Genomic DNA, 16,659 nt, shown 5'->3' on the forward strand with positions numbered 1-16,659 from the left:
TTACTGAAAACTTTGTCAATGAATCTAGCAGTGAATCATGGCTTCTCCTCCTGGTCAAATCCGGTCCCTTTAGGTATAAAAGTTGTGAATTATAACCTGTAAAAAGAAGCTCATACACAATATGGATGCTCCTTTGGAGAGGAACAGCAGATTCAACCTCCCCCTGGAAGTGTGACCATCACAGCTACCTACAAAGTGAGCTCTGTCTAAAGCTCCACACCTTACACTCCGTATTCCTGGAGAGCAGTGCCACTGGAGCGTTCTCCATGCGGCGACTCCAGGAAGCGGACGTTCACCTCAGGCCGCCCAGATCAACTACCTTAAAGGGGTGGGGCTTCCCTGATGATCCAGTGGTTAAGACGCTGTGCTTCCACTGTAGGGGGCACAGGTTCAATTCCTAGTTGGGAAACTAAGATCCCACATGAGCTGGCATGGTCAAAAATAAGCAAACAATTAAATTAAAAAAAAAAAAAAACCACAACCACACACACACAAAAAGAAGTGGCCACCAACAAATAGTTGAGGCAAACTCTTAAACAAAAGATTATCTTTAAGGAAAAAAAAGTGAATTATGGTAAATGGTGATTAAGTCAGTCTTGCCTCAAAAAAATTATTCATGGAATTCCCTGGTGGTCTAGTGGTTAAGACTTGGAGCTTTCATTGGCATGGCCAGGGTTTAATCCCCAGTCAGGGAACTAAGATCTCACAAGCTATGTGACAAGGCCAAAAAAAACCCTTTTTCTTCAACAGCCTGTCTCTATTAAAAACAGATTTTATGAGCCAATTTCAGATTCCAAGTTTAGCAAAGTTCTGATTCTGCCCCATTGAGAGGGTAGGGACTTTTCACTCATTTTAGATAAATGAGGACATGGAAAGTACCAAGGAATTTGGAGGTAGAAACCTACATCTAGCCCCAATTATAAATATTTGCCTATTTTGCATTGTTGAGTCTCCTTACAACTACAAGGCAACACAGCAGGACCACTCTCAGAATCCATCAACTCCTGGTTTGTTAGCGTCTTACTCTGACACTTTATTAGGCTTTTATCATGCACAGGTTCCCAGAACTTCTTTGCTGAACTGGAACATCAGGGAGACAAATAAAATATCAATTTTACAGAGTTCAGAGCAACATCTGAAGCTCAACTTACAGCAACTATATAGAAGGCTAGGCATTTGTGTTTTATCTTCTCTAGTTTCAACTCTATAATGGTAACATTTTACCATTATTTTTAGGTACTTTTATTATACCCACTTCAAATCCTCTGTGGACTAAGGTAGGGCATAAGTAAATGAATAAAAATAAAATCTCAACATTATCTATGCCATCAAAAGGGAATCTCTTTAGATATTCAGGATTAAAACAAACTCACACCCAAGGAGATAAGCAGAATAAACCCACAAGAGAAAAGCTATTTGGCATAAACAAACACCTATTTAGTATCAGGATCTCATAAACCTGAGGAGGTGCAAGGACCTTGGCGGGCACCTGATCCAGTTACTCACACAGTGGGAGAGTGGCCCTCATTTGGCTCACATGAATCCTTTCAGCAGAGGGCGCTCACTACCTCCTTAGGCATGTTCATCACTGGTGAAAAGCTGTATCTATTTATACAAGTTATTTGTGGAGACACACTCTGCCTTTCTGTATCTTCTACCCACTGGTCTTAGACCCAGTCTTATATGAAGCAACAGGAAACAAATCCATATCCCACTGTATCTCCCCCAGGCTCCTCTTTTCCATTTTGGACACCCCCATATCTTCCATGTAAGTAGTTCCAATCCCCACCAACCACCCTGATCATGCTGCCTCTGGGGACTTCTGGTTTGTTAATATGGTTTCATAAAGACATAAATGGCCTTCCCATCTCCTCCCCACACAGGTACCTCTGGCTCATCTCGCCAGTTCACATTCAGCTCTTGGTCAAAGCCTTGCAGTGTCAGACCCAAGCCTCGTCGACCTTTCTGATTAGAGGCCTCAACGATGTCCTTCCGACCCTGGCTGTATTTACCCAATCCTTCACCTTCCTTGAAGCCCATCTTGGCCTGAAAAAAAGAAGTAAATGGTGCATTTATATAAGCAAACAGAAGTGGAGCACTTACATAAATAAGACATTTATTCAGTCTTTCTACTGTGTCAGACACTGTATTAAATTGAGAAATACAAACGAGTAAGGCCTAAAGTTTTCCTTCTAGCCTAATAACTGCAATTTGATTTTGAGCCCCGTGGCTGTCTATTCTGGGGGTGAAAGTCTAGTGCAACCAGAAATTGGATAAATGAGAAGGACCTCATAGCTGTAATTAAAGGCACCAAGAGTACATAATGAATCGCACTGGACATTTGCACAACTACCCTTCCAGCTAATTTGTCTGATTAAGTGAGAAGTAAATCTAGAGCAGAGCTGATAAAGAGAACATAATTTAAAATGGAACTGCTTCCAGCGGCAATGTCTAAACCTTACCCTTAACCAGTCAAATGGCCTTACTAGGAAAGGACAATGAGGGCTTGTAGGAGCCCACTTAATCAAGAGATTAATTGAAAAATCACTTCATGTAAAACTGAGGTATGGAAGGTACTGTAAGACTAGACAGAAACATCTGTTTAAATGTCACAACTAACTAAAAAGCTTACACTAACCTCTAGAGTCCTGGGCCCAGTTACATATCCCTAAAACCAGAGACCCCAAACCCACATACCTTTGTCTAATAAAAGAACTCCAACCTAAAGACCTGTTTCCTCTAGAGGCCTGTATTCCCTGTGGAAGGGGCACTGCAGGCTCAGCAGCTGGATGAAATTCCTACAGTAGCCACAAACCTTTCCCCAGGTCAGGGTCTGAGTCACCAACCTTCCCATCTCCCACTTTCCCGAAGTTTTTGGCCCCCAAATCAGAATCCTGACTACGACTTCAGAAGTGGCAGTTCTCACTCTCAAATGACTCCAACAGAAAATGGAGACATTAACTATAATATTCGTGAAGCTAGGCAGAAGACAAACTTGGATTTCCCTGACCTTTGCACATACACTGAAGTCCGATAAGAGAAGTACGCAAGTCTTTTCTTCCACCTTCCTCCTGTGGTATATCAACAGGGTACCAAAGCTGGAAAGGAAAACTGGGCCCTCTTTTGGAAGTTAACACAGAAGACAGCTCTACTCCCATTTAGGAACCTGGGAGTGAGCAGGATTTTAGTCATTTTTTTTTTAAGATCACTCACTAGAGCAAAAATCTCAGCATGAAGCCTCCTTATCCACCAACACACATCCGTGTGCTCACATCTGCTCATAAGAACTCACTACTAAGGAGACCAAAGGCTGCCCCAGCTCTGGACAGGAGAAGCAGGCCTGAACAGCGGCTTCCCACGGATGATTCAGATGTGATACATGTATCAAGAAGGGGTCACGCTCTCTCTACTGAACTACAGCAGCTGGGAAGCAGAGGGAAAACTTACGCCCTCGCTTTGCTGCTTCTCCTACCAACAGTTTCCCTCCTCTCATTCTGCTGGTAGAGCTTTAGCACCCAAACCCAAGTGCTGACATACCATGAGCTTCTGGGACACACTGTTATACATGGAGTAGCGAGAGGAAGTTCCCTCCACGAGAGAGTCTGCTTTGAATGCATCGTCCAAAGAGTCCGAGCTGCGTTGCTTCCCCTCAGTCTCGCTGTCAGACCCGCTAAGGCTTGTAGCAGATGCTAGAAAAGAAAAAAAGAAAATGTTTTATTAGTGTGTTTATGGCACAATATAGCCTCTAAAAGTTCAAGTTTCATTTATACAACTAGTGTTCGGTATATGCATTGCACACACACAGTTCATTAAGTGACCCAGGTCAAATGTATTCTCTCCCTGGTCTAAACTGTGTAATCTTGGGCAAGGCCACTGAAGGCTCCTAAGGGTATCTGACACACAATGGGAGTTCAAAATACCAGTCTTCCTTTCCCATCTCTTACAAAACTGGGATGATACCTTCCTCATAGAGTTGTTTGAAGATTAAGTGAAAAAATATATTTGGGAGTGCAGTGTCAAATAAAAAATTTATTAACAATATGATTATTATTTCTGCTGCTGCTATTTATTAGTTGAACATCACTTTCTAAACACTGATACGTTTTCATTTTCAACAATTCTATCATGGGGACTACTAGTTTGCGATTGTCTAACCTAGCTTTCTGTTTTCATGGTCCTTCAAACTTGTGGGTGAGAGGGGGGTGTCTACAGCACAGCCTCAAAGAGCTGGCTCACAGACTGAAAATGGGGGGAAGGGAAAGGAAGAAGCAAAGGGGGAGGTGGGAACAGCAAAGGAAGAGGAGGAGGAGAGAGAAGACAGGGGTCCAAGCAGCTGCACTGAGTCGGGGAGTAGAGGAGCTGCAACTAAAGGCTCCAGGAGGGAGCTGCCGGCCTGGGGGAGGCAAGCCATTAGCTCATTTGTTAGCAATTTTGTTGCCACAAGACTCCAATAAGACCTACCTTAGCAGCTGCTAGAAGTGGTGGGTTACTTGTCTCCTGGCTAAAGGCGGGATAAGCCAGTCTAGATAATCACTATAACTGCATCTTTCCTTCTCTTTGATAGATATGTGAATCTCTTGGAAGATTTTAAGGAATTCCCTGGCAATCTAGTAGTTAGGACTCAGTGCTTCCATTGCCAGGTCCCTTAGATCCCTGGTCAGGGAACTAAGATCCAGCAAGCTGCATGGCATGGCCAAAAAAAAAGAAAAAGATATCTCAACCCAATATAGTTTTATTCAGGTAGTTTCTTAGGCAAACCCACCCAAATTTGGAAATAAATTCTATCTCAAAGATCAGTTAAACAGGGGAATTCTTTGGTGGTCCAGTGGTTAAGACTCCATGCTTCCACTGAAGGGGGCGGGGGTTCGATCCCTGATCAGGGAATGCAGATCCTCCATGGTGCACAGAGTGAGCAAAGAAAAAAAAATCTGGTAACCAATTTCTGCATATTCCCACTGAAAATGGTATAAACCACAAGCCAGGAGGAATGCAGAACAGGAAATGACAGTGGCAGTGTTCTACCTGATCCCAAGGTTAACGAAGCTGTACAGTGCTCAGGAGTACACAGACCTCATTAATAGGCAACTGTGCTTATTTAAGAATAAAATTCTGGGGACTTCTTTGGTGGAACAGTAGATAAGACTCCCTCTGCCAATGCAGGAGTCACAGGTTCAATTTCTGATCTGGGAAAATTCCACATGGTGCCGGAAGACTAAGCCCCTTCATCCCAGAGCCTGTGCTCTGCAACAAGAGAAGCCACTACAGGGAAAAGCCCTTGCACTGCAAGGAAGAGTAGCTTCTACACGTCACAACTAGAGAAAACCTGCAAGCAGCAACGAAGATCCAGTGTAGCTCACAATAAAAATTTTTTACGAAGAAAACTTGGGAACCTCCACTCCATGTATTGAAATGATGAGACCAAGACACACTGTCAACTGGGTAACAGAAGACTAAGACCATATCCATGAGCATGGCATCCTAACTTTCATGTTCTCAAAAAGGACAATAATAAAATAGGATAAAATTTTTATTTCTTGTAATTACAAAAGAGCTTTTGGAAGGCAAGATATACAAGACCAATAAAAGTGGTTAGCCACATATGTGCCGTTGAGGCATCGAGAAGAATACCAAAACGATTCCTTGGAACAAGTGGAAAAAGTGAAGCCTGATTTCTACTTTTATATCAGTAGAGTTTATAGTGACTATCTTTTTATATTTTTTGATTTATGAACCATGTGAATATATTAGCTATCAAAATTTTAAATGTTAAAAAAAAAACCCTAACTTAGCAACATAGCACAATTCTTTTAAGAAAGAAAGGAGGTCCTTGAGAAGAGATGTGGACTCAAAGTTTGGCTGCTTGTGGGAAGCATTTGAGGAAAGGCACAAAAGACAGCCATTAAAAAAAAAATTCTCTATATACCCAAAATGGGTTTTATACAGGTATTCATAACTTGAGGATTACATTCTAATTCTAAAGCCTGTCTGCACTGATCCATCCATCTCCCTGTGAGAACACGGAGTCGCAAAGGGTCGACATTCAGAGAAGAGCGAAGTCTTCCCTAGCACCCGGGCCTGACTTGCCCTTCCACAGAGCTCCAACAGCACCAGTACTCACACCGTTAGCACAGCATTCTTCACACTGCCCGAGAGGCAGTTGCCGCATGCCACCCCACCGGACACAGTCACTCCTAGGGAGCAAGGGCTGTGCCACAGTTAACCTTCTAACACTTGAACTGAGGCTTTGCATTCAAACAAATAAACTAGGTACTCACTGTAGTAAATTTAAAGAACTGGCACGCAGTTGTCATCTCTGCTAAGCATCTAGTGAGTGTACAACTCCTTAGGACATTCCCTCCTACAATACCTCAAACATGTGGTGTAAGACATCCAGCCCCCAGAAATACAGGAAAGGATACATGTCATTATATATTAGGTTGGGGCAAAAGTGATTATGGTATTGGACTGTGAATTTTAAAACCATTATTAACTAGGTTCAGACACATCTTTATTCATCAAAATAGGAACCGTTACAATCAACACATTTTTGCCAATAAGAACTAAGTTGGTTTATTCCTATGGCATAAAAATCCATGCTTTGGGGTTCAACAAACTCTTGCAAAGCATTTTCTGCCTCCCACTGGTTGTAGAAGCATTTTCCCTGCAAAAAGTCATTGAGATGCTTGAAGAAAGGGTATGGTGGATGAGGCAAAACTTGGTAGCCCAACGTGTTCAACTTTTGAATCGTTGGTTGTGTGACATACGGTCAGGTGTCGTCGTGGAGAAGCATCGGGCCCCTTCTGTTGACCAATACTGACTGCAAGCGTTGCAGCTTTCAGTGCATCTCATCCATTTGCTGAGCATACTTCTCAGATGTAATGGTTTCACTGGGATTCAGAAAGCTGTAGTAGATCAGATGGGCAGCAGACCACGAAACAGTGACAATGAGATTTTTTTGGGTGCAGTTTGGCTTTGGGAAGTGCTTTGTAGCTTCTCAGTCCAACCACTGAGTTGGTTATTGCTGACTGTCATATAAAATCCATTTTTTCATCATACATCACAATCTGATCAAGAAATGGTTCATTGCTGTTGCATAGAATAAGAGAAGACGACACTTCAAAATGACAATTTTTTTGATTTGCTGTCAGCTCATAAGGCACTCACTCACTGAGCTTTTGTACCTTTCCAATTTGCTTCAAATACCAAATGACCATAGAATGGTGGACGCTAGGTTCTTTGACAACTTGTGTAGTTGTAAGAGATCAGCGTTGATGACTGTTCTCAGATGGTCGTTATCAATTTTCAATGGCCAGCCACTATGATCCTCATCTTCAAGGCTCTTGTCTCCTTTGCAAAACTTCTTGAACCACCACTGCATTGTACGTTCACTAGCAGTTTCTAGGCCAAATAAGTTGTTGATGTTGCAAATTGGCGCCACTGCTTTATGACTTCGAGCTCAAGAAAATAGCTCGAATTTGCTTTTCATCTAACATCATTTCCATAGTCCAAAAAGTAAAGATAAACAGCAAGTAAAAAGACATTAGCAGGAAAAAAAAAAGGCGAGAAATGTACATTAAAATGATGTATAATATCACATTTATTAAGAATGTATTCCAGTATCAAATGGCAAATTTCAACAATACAAAAACTACAATTACGTTTGCACCAATCTAGTATTTGTCTAAATACAGAGTGTACAAATCACGAGTGAACCGTAATGTTGTATCAGCATAGGTTCATCAATTTTAACAAATACAGCACTCCAGAGAGAGATGTTGCTAATGGAGAAGGCTGTACAAACAGGGGCAGGGGTGTAGGAGGTCCCTTTCTACTTTCAATTTTGTTGTGAAACAAACTGCTCTAAAAAAAATAAAATGAAGTCTTAAAAAATTTTTTTAAGGTTCAACAAACAATTTAAGCATGAAGATGTAAGATCTATATCCTAACAGAGAACTGGGTCCCCCTTGGACTACTCTTTAGCACCCTGTACCAAGGCCAAAAAAGAACACCTTATACTGTTTAAGAGATCAGGCAACAACTTTAGTTCAGGACCTGTTTTTATAAACGGTCCATGTTGTATACAATGCAGTACTATCCAAAAGTATCAATCCTACTCCCAGAGAGCTTAAAAATCCAACAGCTAAGATACACATGCATTTTTCAGTATATATGACGTTCTGCAAAAGAAAAACAGGTGAGCATGTGTGAAAAAATTAGAATAAACTTAAAACCAAAATTCTGGCTTCTGAGGAGGAATGTTGGCTGAGACAATCCCTGAATGAGAGGCACCAAATTGGCCTTCGTCCTCTTAAGGTGACCCTCCAATTCCCTCAACAAGGAGCCGACGTGCTTACATGGGCCAACGCAGCACACATCACAGAGTGCTACTCAGAAGGACAGACCCAGAACGTTAACAATGAGTAACCATGGAAACTGAGAGGTATGGTGATATTTATTTTCTGTCTTGCCTTTTCTGCATTTTCTGTGTGAGAAATAAGAATATATTAGTTTCAAAATTAGGGTTAAAGAAAGAAAAAAAAACGATAAAGAAATAAAGACTCATTCAATAAGCCTTGTGCAGAATTTGTTTCCAGAGTAATCTTCAGAGGACAGCAGATACGAGGGAAAAGACCTGAGTAGCTCAAGACTAAGCCTGGGCCTCTCATCGCCCATGCAGAGGAGAGATGTGCGCTCAACAGAGCTCCCACACGCTGAAGAGCTGTGCTTCCCAAGGTGCAGTGTCTTTCTCCTCAGTTGCTCCTGACTCTAACCTGTACCACTCAGTAGGGGGCAGCTCCCTGGGCACAGCCCTAAAGTTTCTCAGGGAAGCCCAGGGATCCTGCCACCAGACTAGCCTAGAAGTTAGCATGTTACATCAGTTGTTATTTCTTTCACCAGCTATCTGGAGACTCACACATCTGTCTATACAAAGGTTAGGAAAGCTTGGTATCCTTCTCACAGGAAAATGTGCCCTTGATCCAGCTAAGGAGCTGCCAGGCTGTTAGGTTTGCTTAAGGATCCATCAGTGGGCACCCATCAAAAATATGATTACCATTCCTGGGCATGCAGGGTTGCTGCCACCGTCAGATCCCAGAGAGAGAGAGATCTTTTGTTTTGTCTTCATAACATTTTTGGACCAAAATGACAGAGAGAACCAAATCTGGGTGCTAGGCTCACTGGGCAAATCCTTGGTGGCTCAGGTACAATATTCCTGGACTGGACTCTTGCACAAAGATCTTTCCACTCCATTCCTCTTTCCAAGGTGTCACCGAGAGTACAGCTGTCCCGCCCAGGGTCTGAGAATGAGGCTGACGGGAGCTAAAATATCCGACTAGGCTTTTCTTTGTGAGATGGAGAAGTGTACTGGATTAGCAGATAAGCCTTATTTCTCTATTTCATGTGCTATTTAAAGCCTATTCTTAGCCTGACACCATTGAAGCCAAGTGCTCTGGAACAGTCTTGATGTCCACAGACTGCCATGGCCACTCTTTTCAGATGAAGACACCTGTCTCTGCTGCAGCAAGAGCTAAAGAGGAAGTGTAGCCTTCCAAGACTGATAAGAATTAGCAAATATTGAGCAGACAATCTTATAATGAGGATATAAATTAATAGGAGTAATAAGGTCAGTCTATTAAAATCATGAGTTTCATTAAGAACTTGCCAAAGCTGGGTGGCATTCCCATTTACACCCCAGGAGCTTCCCTTCTAAAACCTACCGGAGAGCCCAGCTACTGAGAGAATTGTTCACAATAGAACAGTAGGTCAAACACGTCAGGATTAAAAACGAAAGTGACCACACACAAGGCGGGGCAGCGCTGACCATGAACGGCCACGGCGAGCAGCACACAAACGAGGGAGAATAAACCATGTGCTGCAATAAACACCACATCCTGCCTAACCACTGCTGCGGAGCACACTCATTCCTGTCTAGAGACTCAATTCCTCCTTCATGCCGGACAAACGATAACTCGTTAGAGCAATTTAAACAGATACCGATAAAGGAAGCTTTTGATTAAGGTCATGAATCTGGGCTGACAGGAAAACGATGGTGTTTCAGGGAAAAGAGCCTATTTAGGGAAGAATTAAACCTGGTGGAGGGAAGGTACTTTCGGCTGAAGGAGCCTAGCGACTTCCAGAGCTACACGCTGTGGGAGGGCTGGGAGCCCACACGGGATGTGCAGCTGAGGAGAAAAGGAAATCGTCTCGGGGTCTAGACCAACCTATCCTGTGACAAACAACCAAAAAGAACAAAATGACTGCCATCTGCCGCTCCTTGCTTAATTTCCAAGAGTATATTTAGGCTTGAAAATGCCCTCAAACTCCTCTTAAAATACTCAAAAGAACACACGATGACCCAGTGGCCATGACAACATCCCTTTTCTTCTTTAGTCTGGTCAGATGTCAGTCTCAGATTGGCAATGCAGCTACCCTGTCAATAATGCAAAATAAACAAACTGATTAAACTAAATAGACCTATTAATGAGTCACCACACTGATCTAGCAAAGGAAGCACAAACAAGGCCCAGACAGACAGAAACAGCAACTACTCATGTTTTGTTTTTCTATCTGCACTCCCTAAAGAGCATTTTTCACTCATCTATTCAACAGTGTGTCCAGGTAGCAGTGGCTGGAGAGGAAACACATCTGCTTTAATGCAGTGTGCTGAGCAGCAAAGCCACACAGAGCTCTCAGCGGATATGCAGTTTCTGGGGAGACAGAAAACTACCGGAGCACACTGTCCAGGGCATGCCTGAGAGAAGTCACCACAGAAGGAGGTGACAGAGACGCAAGGCACTTAATGAAATGATCCTCTGCAGACTGGAGGAGGGGTGGGCACAATCAAAGAGGTGAAGCATTTTAAGGCTCTTAGAAAAGATACCCCTGTTGCCTTCCATCAGTTCTATTCAGTAAATATTTTAGTTCAGTTCAGTCGCTCAGTCGTGTCCGACTCTTTGTGACCCCATGAATTGCAGCATGTCAGGCCTCCCTGTCCATCACCAACTCCCGGAGTTTACTCAAATTCATGTCCTTGAGTTGGTGATGCCATCCAACCATCTCATCCTCTGTTGTCCGCACTTACTGAGTCATTTATTCCATGCCAGGCATGGGGCTGCAGGGGGAGGGGCACAGACAGCAGTCTTGCTGATGAAGACACCAGACCCTCATCCTCAGGGCCTTCTGTGGAGCTGCTGCTGCTGCTAAGTCCCTTCAGTCGTGTCCAACTCTGTGCGACCCTATAGATGGCAGCCCACCAGGCTCCCCCGTCCCTGGGATTCTCCAGGCAAGAACACTGGAGTGGGTTGCCATTTCCTCCTCCAATGCATGAAAGTGAAAAGTGAAAGTGAAGTCGCTCAATCGTGTCTGACTCTTAGCGACCCCATGGACTGCAGCCCACCAGGCTCCTTCATCCACGGGATTCTCCAGGCAAGAGTACTGGAGTAGGGTGCCATTGCCTTCTCCATCTGTGGAGCTGCCCCTCCCTAAAACTAGCTGACCCGGGAAGTTAACAGTGTTTGCCTCTGCTTCATTTTTCTGCCAATCAAAGGGACCAAACAGCCTATTGCCAGACATATACAATGTACTGGCCACCTCTAGATTTCCATTCTGTACACACAATAGGAACAGTCAAACCTGACTGAGTCATATGGTGCTACTTCTGAAAAGGTTAAAGCCATTTGCCAGAATTAAGGGGAGTTTGTGGGAGAATGGGAGGGAGGGGGGATAATCTCCACAGTTACATTTTTAAAAGCTTGAAATTTAAATTAGACTGGTTCCCTTGAAAGAGTCTTAAGTATACACCTTCATCTCCTGGGAGTCATTCTCTTGAGAGCAAATGTCCCCCGAGATCCGCTTAGGACCAGATACATCCACCACCTAAGTATTCCCCTAGGCACACACTCCCCTTCTCCCTTGCAGGCCATTTCTCCTGCTCAAGACTGAAGATTCTACCTTCAAGTTGCTCAAATTCCAGGTGATAAGCAAAATTCCCTTCCTCAACAGTTGCCAGAACCGACTCACCCAATATATTTTTGCGTTCCCAAGTTAGCAACCTCAATGACATAAACCCTTTCCCACCCACCCTAAAATCCATTGTGACAACTTTAAAGCCGCACCTATCCCCACACAGAAGGTTATAAGAGTCTCTTATCTAGCGGGGATCATGGCCACACCAAATGCTTCATTAGAGGTCTGCAAGGTCTGTCAAGTTCCTCCCTTCTGGACCAGCAATTCAGTACACCTGATGAGTTACCACCCTTCAATTAGCCAGCCTCTTGAGAATAAACTGTTTTTTTCCTATCACCCTCAAGGGAATGCTTTACACTATTTCAGTCACCAATCTGTCCCCAAATGTCATTCCAATTTACCACTGATCCAGCACAGGATACAAAATGCAAGACTGCTGGGTGTATTGGGTGTCCAAAACATCATATCCACCCAGCACTGGGAACATGGCATTTGGAAACAGGGTCTCTGCAGATGTAATCAAATTAAGATGAGGTCATACTGGATTAGGGTGGGCCCTCATCCAATGACTGCTATCCCTCCTAATAAGAGGGAAATTTGAACAGACACACACAGAGGCAAAGACTGGAGTTACGCTGCTGCAAGAACATCAGGAATCACCAGCAACTAGCAGAAAAGAAGAGAGGCAAGGCAGGATTCTTTCTTAAAGCCTTGGGAGGGAGCATGGCCCTGCTGTAACCTTCATTTTAGACTTCTAGCCTCCAGAAGTCTGGAGAATCCATTTCTGTTGTTTTAAGCTACGCAGTTCACAGTACTGTTAGGAAATTAATACAGCTGGCAACTGAAGGAAAATGCAAACAGAGCTTCTTCTAATTGTTTGGTATTTCAGGCAAGCTCCAAGACAGAAAGCTTCACAGAAAGCACCTGCGGAAACTGTGAACATCTGTCACCCTAGAAAATAAGCAAAGTAAAATGCTAGGTTCAACCAGATCAGTGAAATCTTAAAGCTTAATGCAAACAGCGAACACAGGGATGCTCCAATTCCTTCAGGTGTTTCTGACCATAACTGCCAAGGAAACTGAGAAAACAGAATGCAAAAACCTGAGGGAAATTAAGCCAGATCACCACAGCAAAGAGTCTAGCCCTGTGAAAGAACCCCAGGATCACTAACAGCTGAGAGCAAGGGGCACTCAAGGCTCACCACTATGTCTACCTGGCTGAAGGCAGCAAAAGGGTGCCACTCACTGGAGGACCACAACAGAACCAAGGCACGCCTGTAGAAAGGCCAGCATTTTAGTTATAACATATTCCCAACCCCCAACAGGAGAATGGCAAAAGAGCAAGTCTACAGCCGATACATCTCGGTAGAATTTGCCGAACTTTCCTCATGGGGCAGTGGACTGTATTCTGCCCAACTGAGGCATCAGGGATTCAAGCAGCCAGATGGTCAGTGGTCTCTGACCAGAGGCAGGCTTACCTTTTGCTGCATGATTGACAGAGGAAGGAGGCTCATCATCAGATGTGGAGCTGAGGCTCAGGGCAAGCTCAGCAACTCGTTTCTTCTGTTTCTTGAGAGGGGCAGTGCATTCTGAATCATTTCTCCTCTTCATTGTTACTGCAACCATAAATCCAGATAGTCAGCTGCCCTGGTCAGAGCCACTAGGATCACAGCAGGGAATTTCAGAGAGGAAACCATTAATGGGATGAAAGCTAGCAACTCCAAACAGCTCCCAGTGCCAGTGCTTGAACAGCTTCTTCCTCAGAATGATACCCAGGAAGGCTAGCCAAGCTCTGGTTTTCAATAAGAGCTGTCAGTTTGACTGGAAAATGTGGTGCTCACCGACCCAGAGGTCTCTGGGCCACTGGTGTCAAATACTAAAAAGTCATGGATCAACTTCACAAGCCACAAGGGAAAAAAGGCCTTAGGTACTTGATATTCTATAGTTCTGATGCAACAAGGGACACGTGTGATGATAAGGTACACTGGAAATTAATCATGAAACCTAATGAATATCAACAAATATTTTCAAGGTGAAAAGACCATCCCAGAAAGGCTACTCCATCGCCATTATTATTTCACCAGGAAAATTAAGAGATTACACAGTATGATACAAATACTGGTTTTTGGTTTACTTCAGGATGTTTGAAAACATGGGAGAATTGGGAAAGTTTTTAAATGGAGTAAGGAATGGAAGCAGTGGTTGACTTGACTGAAAAAATGGAAGAGTGGGAAAGTTAGCAGGACCAGACATCATATCACAGGACTCAGGTACAAAAACAGAAATTTTAAGAACAAGAACCTGCCTCCACAAAGAGAGAATGGAAGGAGGCGAGGCACGGTGTCACCATCATCCATGCCCATGGCTAAGCATGAGAGGCAAACATGAGGGGGGAAATGAGATGGAATGAAGTAATAATGAGATTCCTGAAATCATTCCTCAAGGAGTGATTAAACTGAAAAACAAGAGTAGGTGAAAACAGAGTGGCTATAAGAGGACTCAGAAAAGAGAAAGTACTCAAAAATAAGAGCAAACACTTGGGTGCTTAGCTGGCCTGCAACTGCTTGGGGAAGGGGAGCTGCAGGGACACAAGAGCAGGCGAAGAGCATGGGTCAGGGCAGCAGTGCTGAAATCCAAAGATATCACTGATCCCTCATGATTCAAACATGAATCACGTGTCACTTCTCTCCAGCTCAAGGATGAGCCAGCCAACCCAACACACAATCTCCTCCTTTCTGAGGAGGCAGCCTCTTAACTAGGCACAGGCAGGAGCTATCCTGAGGAAGAAGGAAGAACAGGAGATGCTGAACAAACAGAAGGCAAAACCAGGCTGAGCTACATTTAACTTTAAAGTACGGTCTTAAAAATCTGCCCCCTCCCCGCCCCCGCAACCACCACCACCTTCAAGGCCCATAACCTAAGCAAAAAGGGCCCTCTGATTCCTAGCACGTCTGGGGGAGGCTGGAAGCACAGGAAACTCAAGAACTGTGTGAGATGGATGCAGGAAAAGGAGTGGAAATAGGGTGCGAAAAGCAGGAGATACTGGTGCTCCGCCCCTACACATCCTAGATCTGGACCTTTCAAACCACCTCATCCAACCCTCTTTCCTTTGCCACTGCAAGGAACTGAGGCCCGAGAGGAGAAGGCCGCGCAGCCAACCGACCTACCTACCACAGCTCAAGTGACCTACACATCCAAAAGAATGTGCCCTGGCAGGGAATTCCTAAGAGGAAGGCAGAAGGCCGGTTTCGACTCGCTGCTCTTCCAGGGAAGGGGTTCAGATCCCCTCTCCATCTCCCCAGGCCTGGGTTTCGCACCGCCACCCGTTATCACAAGAGAGAAGAGATGAGCTCGCGTCCCTCCCGACCAGCCTTCTCATTTGTAGACAACGTGAGTGTGTGAAGAATATGTGCGCAGAGACGTGTGTCAGCAGCGGCTGGTGGACTGGAGACAGGGCGCGGGGGAAGAGACGGGGGATATAAGGGAGGAGGGGAGAGAGAAGGGGCGGCAGGGGTCACGACCGCCAGCGCGGGGGCCGAGGCGGCGGCGGCGGACGTGAGGATGCTGAGCCCCGCGTGCCCGCCCGCTCGCCGCCCCCCCCACCCGGGGCCGCGCGTCGGCACTCACGCTGAGGGAAGAGGGCGACCTGCCAAGGAGCGGAGAGGGGGGGCGGTCAGACCGCCGATGCCGCCGCCACCAGGCCTGGCCCAGCCGCTGCCAGAGCCGCCGCCTCCTCCCTCAGTTTCGCTTCCCCACTAGCCCGCCCCGGTCCGCGGGCCGCCTTGTCGCGCTCGGGTCCCGCCCTGCGGGCTGCGCAGCCTGATGACGTCAGAGCAGCCCGCTTCCCTCCACCCTTCGCGGGCCCTGGCCCCGGGGAAGACCTGCTCGGCTTTGGGGCCGCCTCAGCCCCACCCTGCCCCGGGGCCGTCCAGGGCGCCTGCGCAGAAGACCCGACGCGGAAGGACTATAAAAGCTAGAGCAACGAGGCCTCTCGTTTTCTGGCACTCGAGGACGAGAAACAAACGTGGAAAACAGAAAAGGCCAAGTGGCATCACATCAACTCCTCTCTCAATCAATTATTGTTTTAATTTTACAGATTAAGAACAAGTTTAGAGAGGTAAAGGATAAAATGGTTTGAAGGCACACACACCCAACGTTGATGTTCACGGCTGTTATCTCCAACATAGAGAAACAGTGCAACCTCTACAGATAGTGAAGTAAGATCCGGAAGAAAGGAGAGCTGTCTATGGCCTCTTACCGTATGGACACAGATGGCTTCCCTTGCCAAACTCCTCTTCTGATCTTCAGACCAGTGGGGCCAGAAGTTTGCTGAGCGCCCTCCGTGTCACCTTGTTCCTGGAGTCCAAGCTTGCTCTGCTCGCCCCGGGACAGGCCAATGACCGGAGACCAGGGCTTGAGGCAAGGAATGCAACTTCATTCGGAGAGCTGACTGACTGAGAAGCTGACAGACTATATCTCAAAATAACTATCTTGCCAGGTTTTTTTAATAGATCAGCGATGGGGGAGGATGTGAGGAAACAAAGTAAAAAGGCCATTGATCTTGCAAAGATCTCCTAGAATAGCGAGCCTCAGGCAGGGGATGTGTTAATTTCTCACATCTTGCCATCTACAGGTGGACAGGGCTTTGAACAAAGGCGCTTTAACAGTCAGGCAGAGGAGCAGGATTCTCTGAGGC

At 45.2% G+C, this 16,659-nt stretch overlaps 1 protein-coding gene across 3 annotated transcripts in view; it reads right to left on the minus strand.

The window, feature by feature from the left end:
* CMTR1 (cap methyltransferase 1) overlaps positions 1 to 16,360 on the minus strand; it is a 53,918-nt gene extending 37,558 nt beyond the window's left edge. The window contains exons 1-4 of one of the 3 annotated variants that reach the window (XM_044930580.2): positions 16,222 to 16,360; positions 13,442 to 13,579; positions 3,538 to 3,689; positions 1,888 to 2,046 (exon numbers count right to left, since the gene is read on the minus strand). In XM_044930580.2, coding sequence (XP_044786515.2) covers positions 1,888 to 2,046; positions 3,538 to 3,689; positions 13,442 to 13,574 — 444 coding nt within the window. In that variant the 5' untranslated portion in view covers positions 13,575 to 13,579; positions 16,222 to 16,360. Of the gene's footprint in view, positions 1 to 1,887; positions 2,047 to 3,537; positions 3,690 to 13,441; positions 13,624 to 15,590; positions 15,764 to 16,221 lie in introns of those variants that run through there. The other 2 variants (XM_006079828.4, XM_044930572.2) reach the window with 2 other exon arrangements.
* Positions 16,361 to 16,659: the final 299 nt, after the last annotated feature.

Source organism: Bubalus bubalis, chromosome 2, assembly GCF_019923935.1.
Source record: "Bubalus bubalis isolate 160015118507 breed Murrah chromosome 2, NDDB_SH_1, whole genome shotgun sequence".
Lineage (NCBI taxonomy): Eukaryota > Metazoa > Chordata > Mammalia > Artiodactyla > Bovidae > Bubalus > Bubalus bubalis.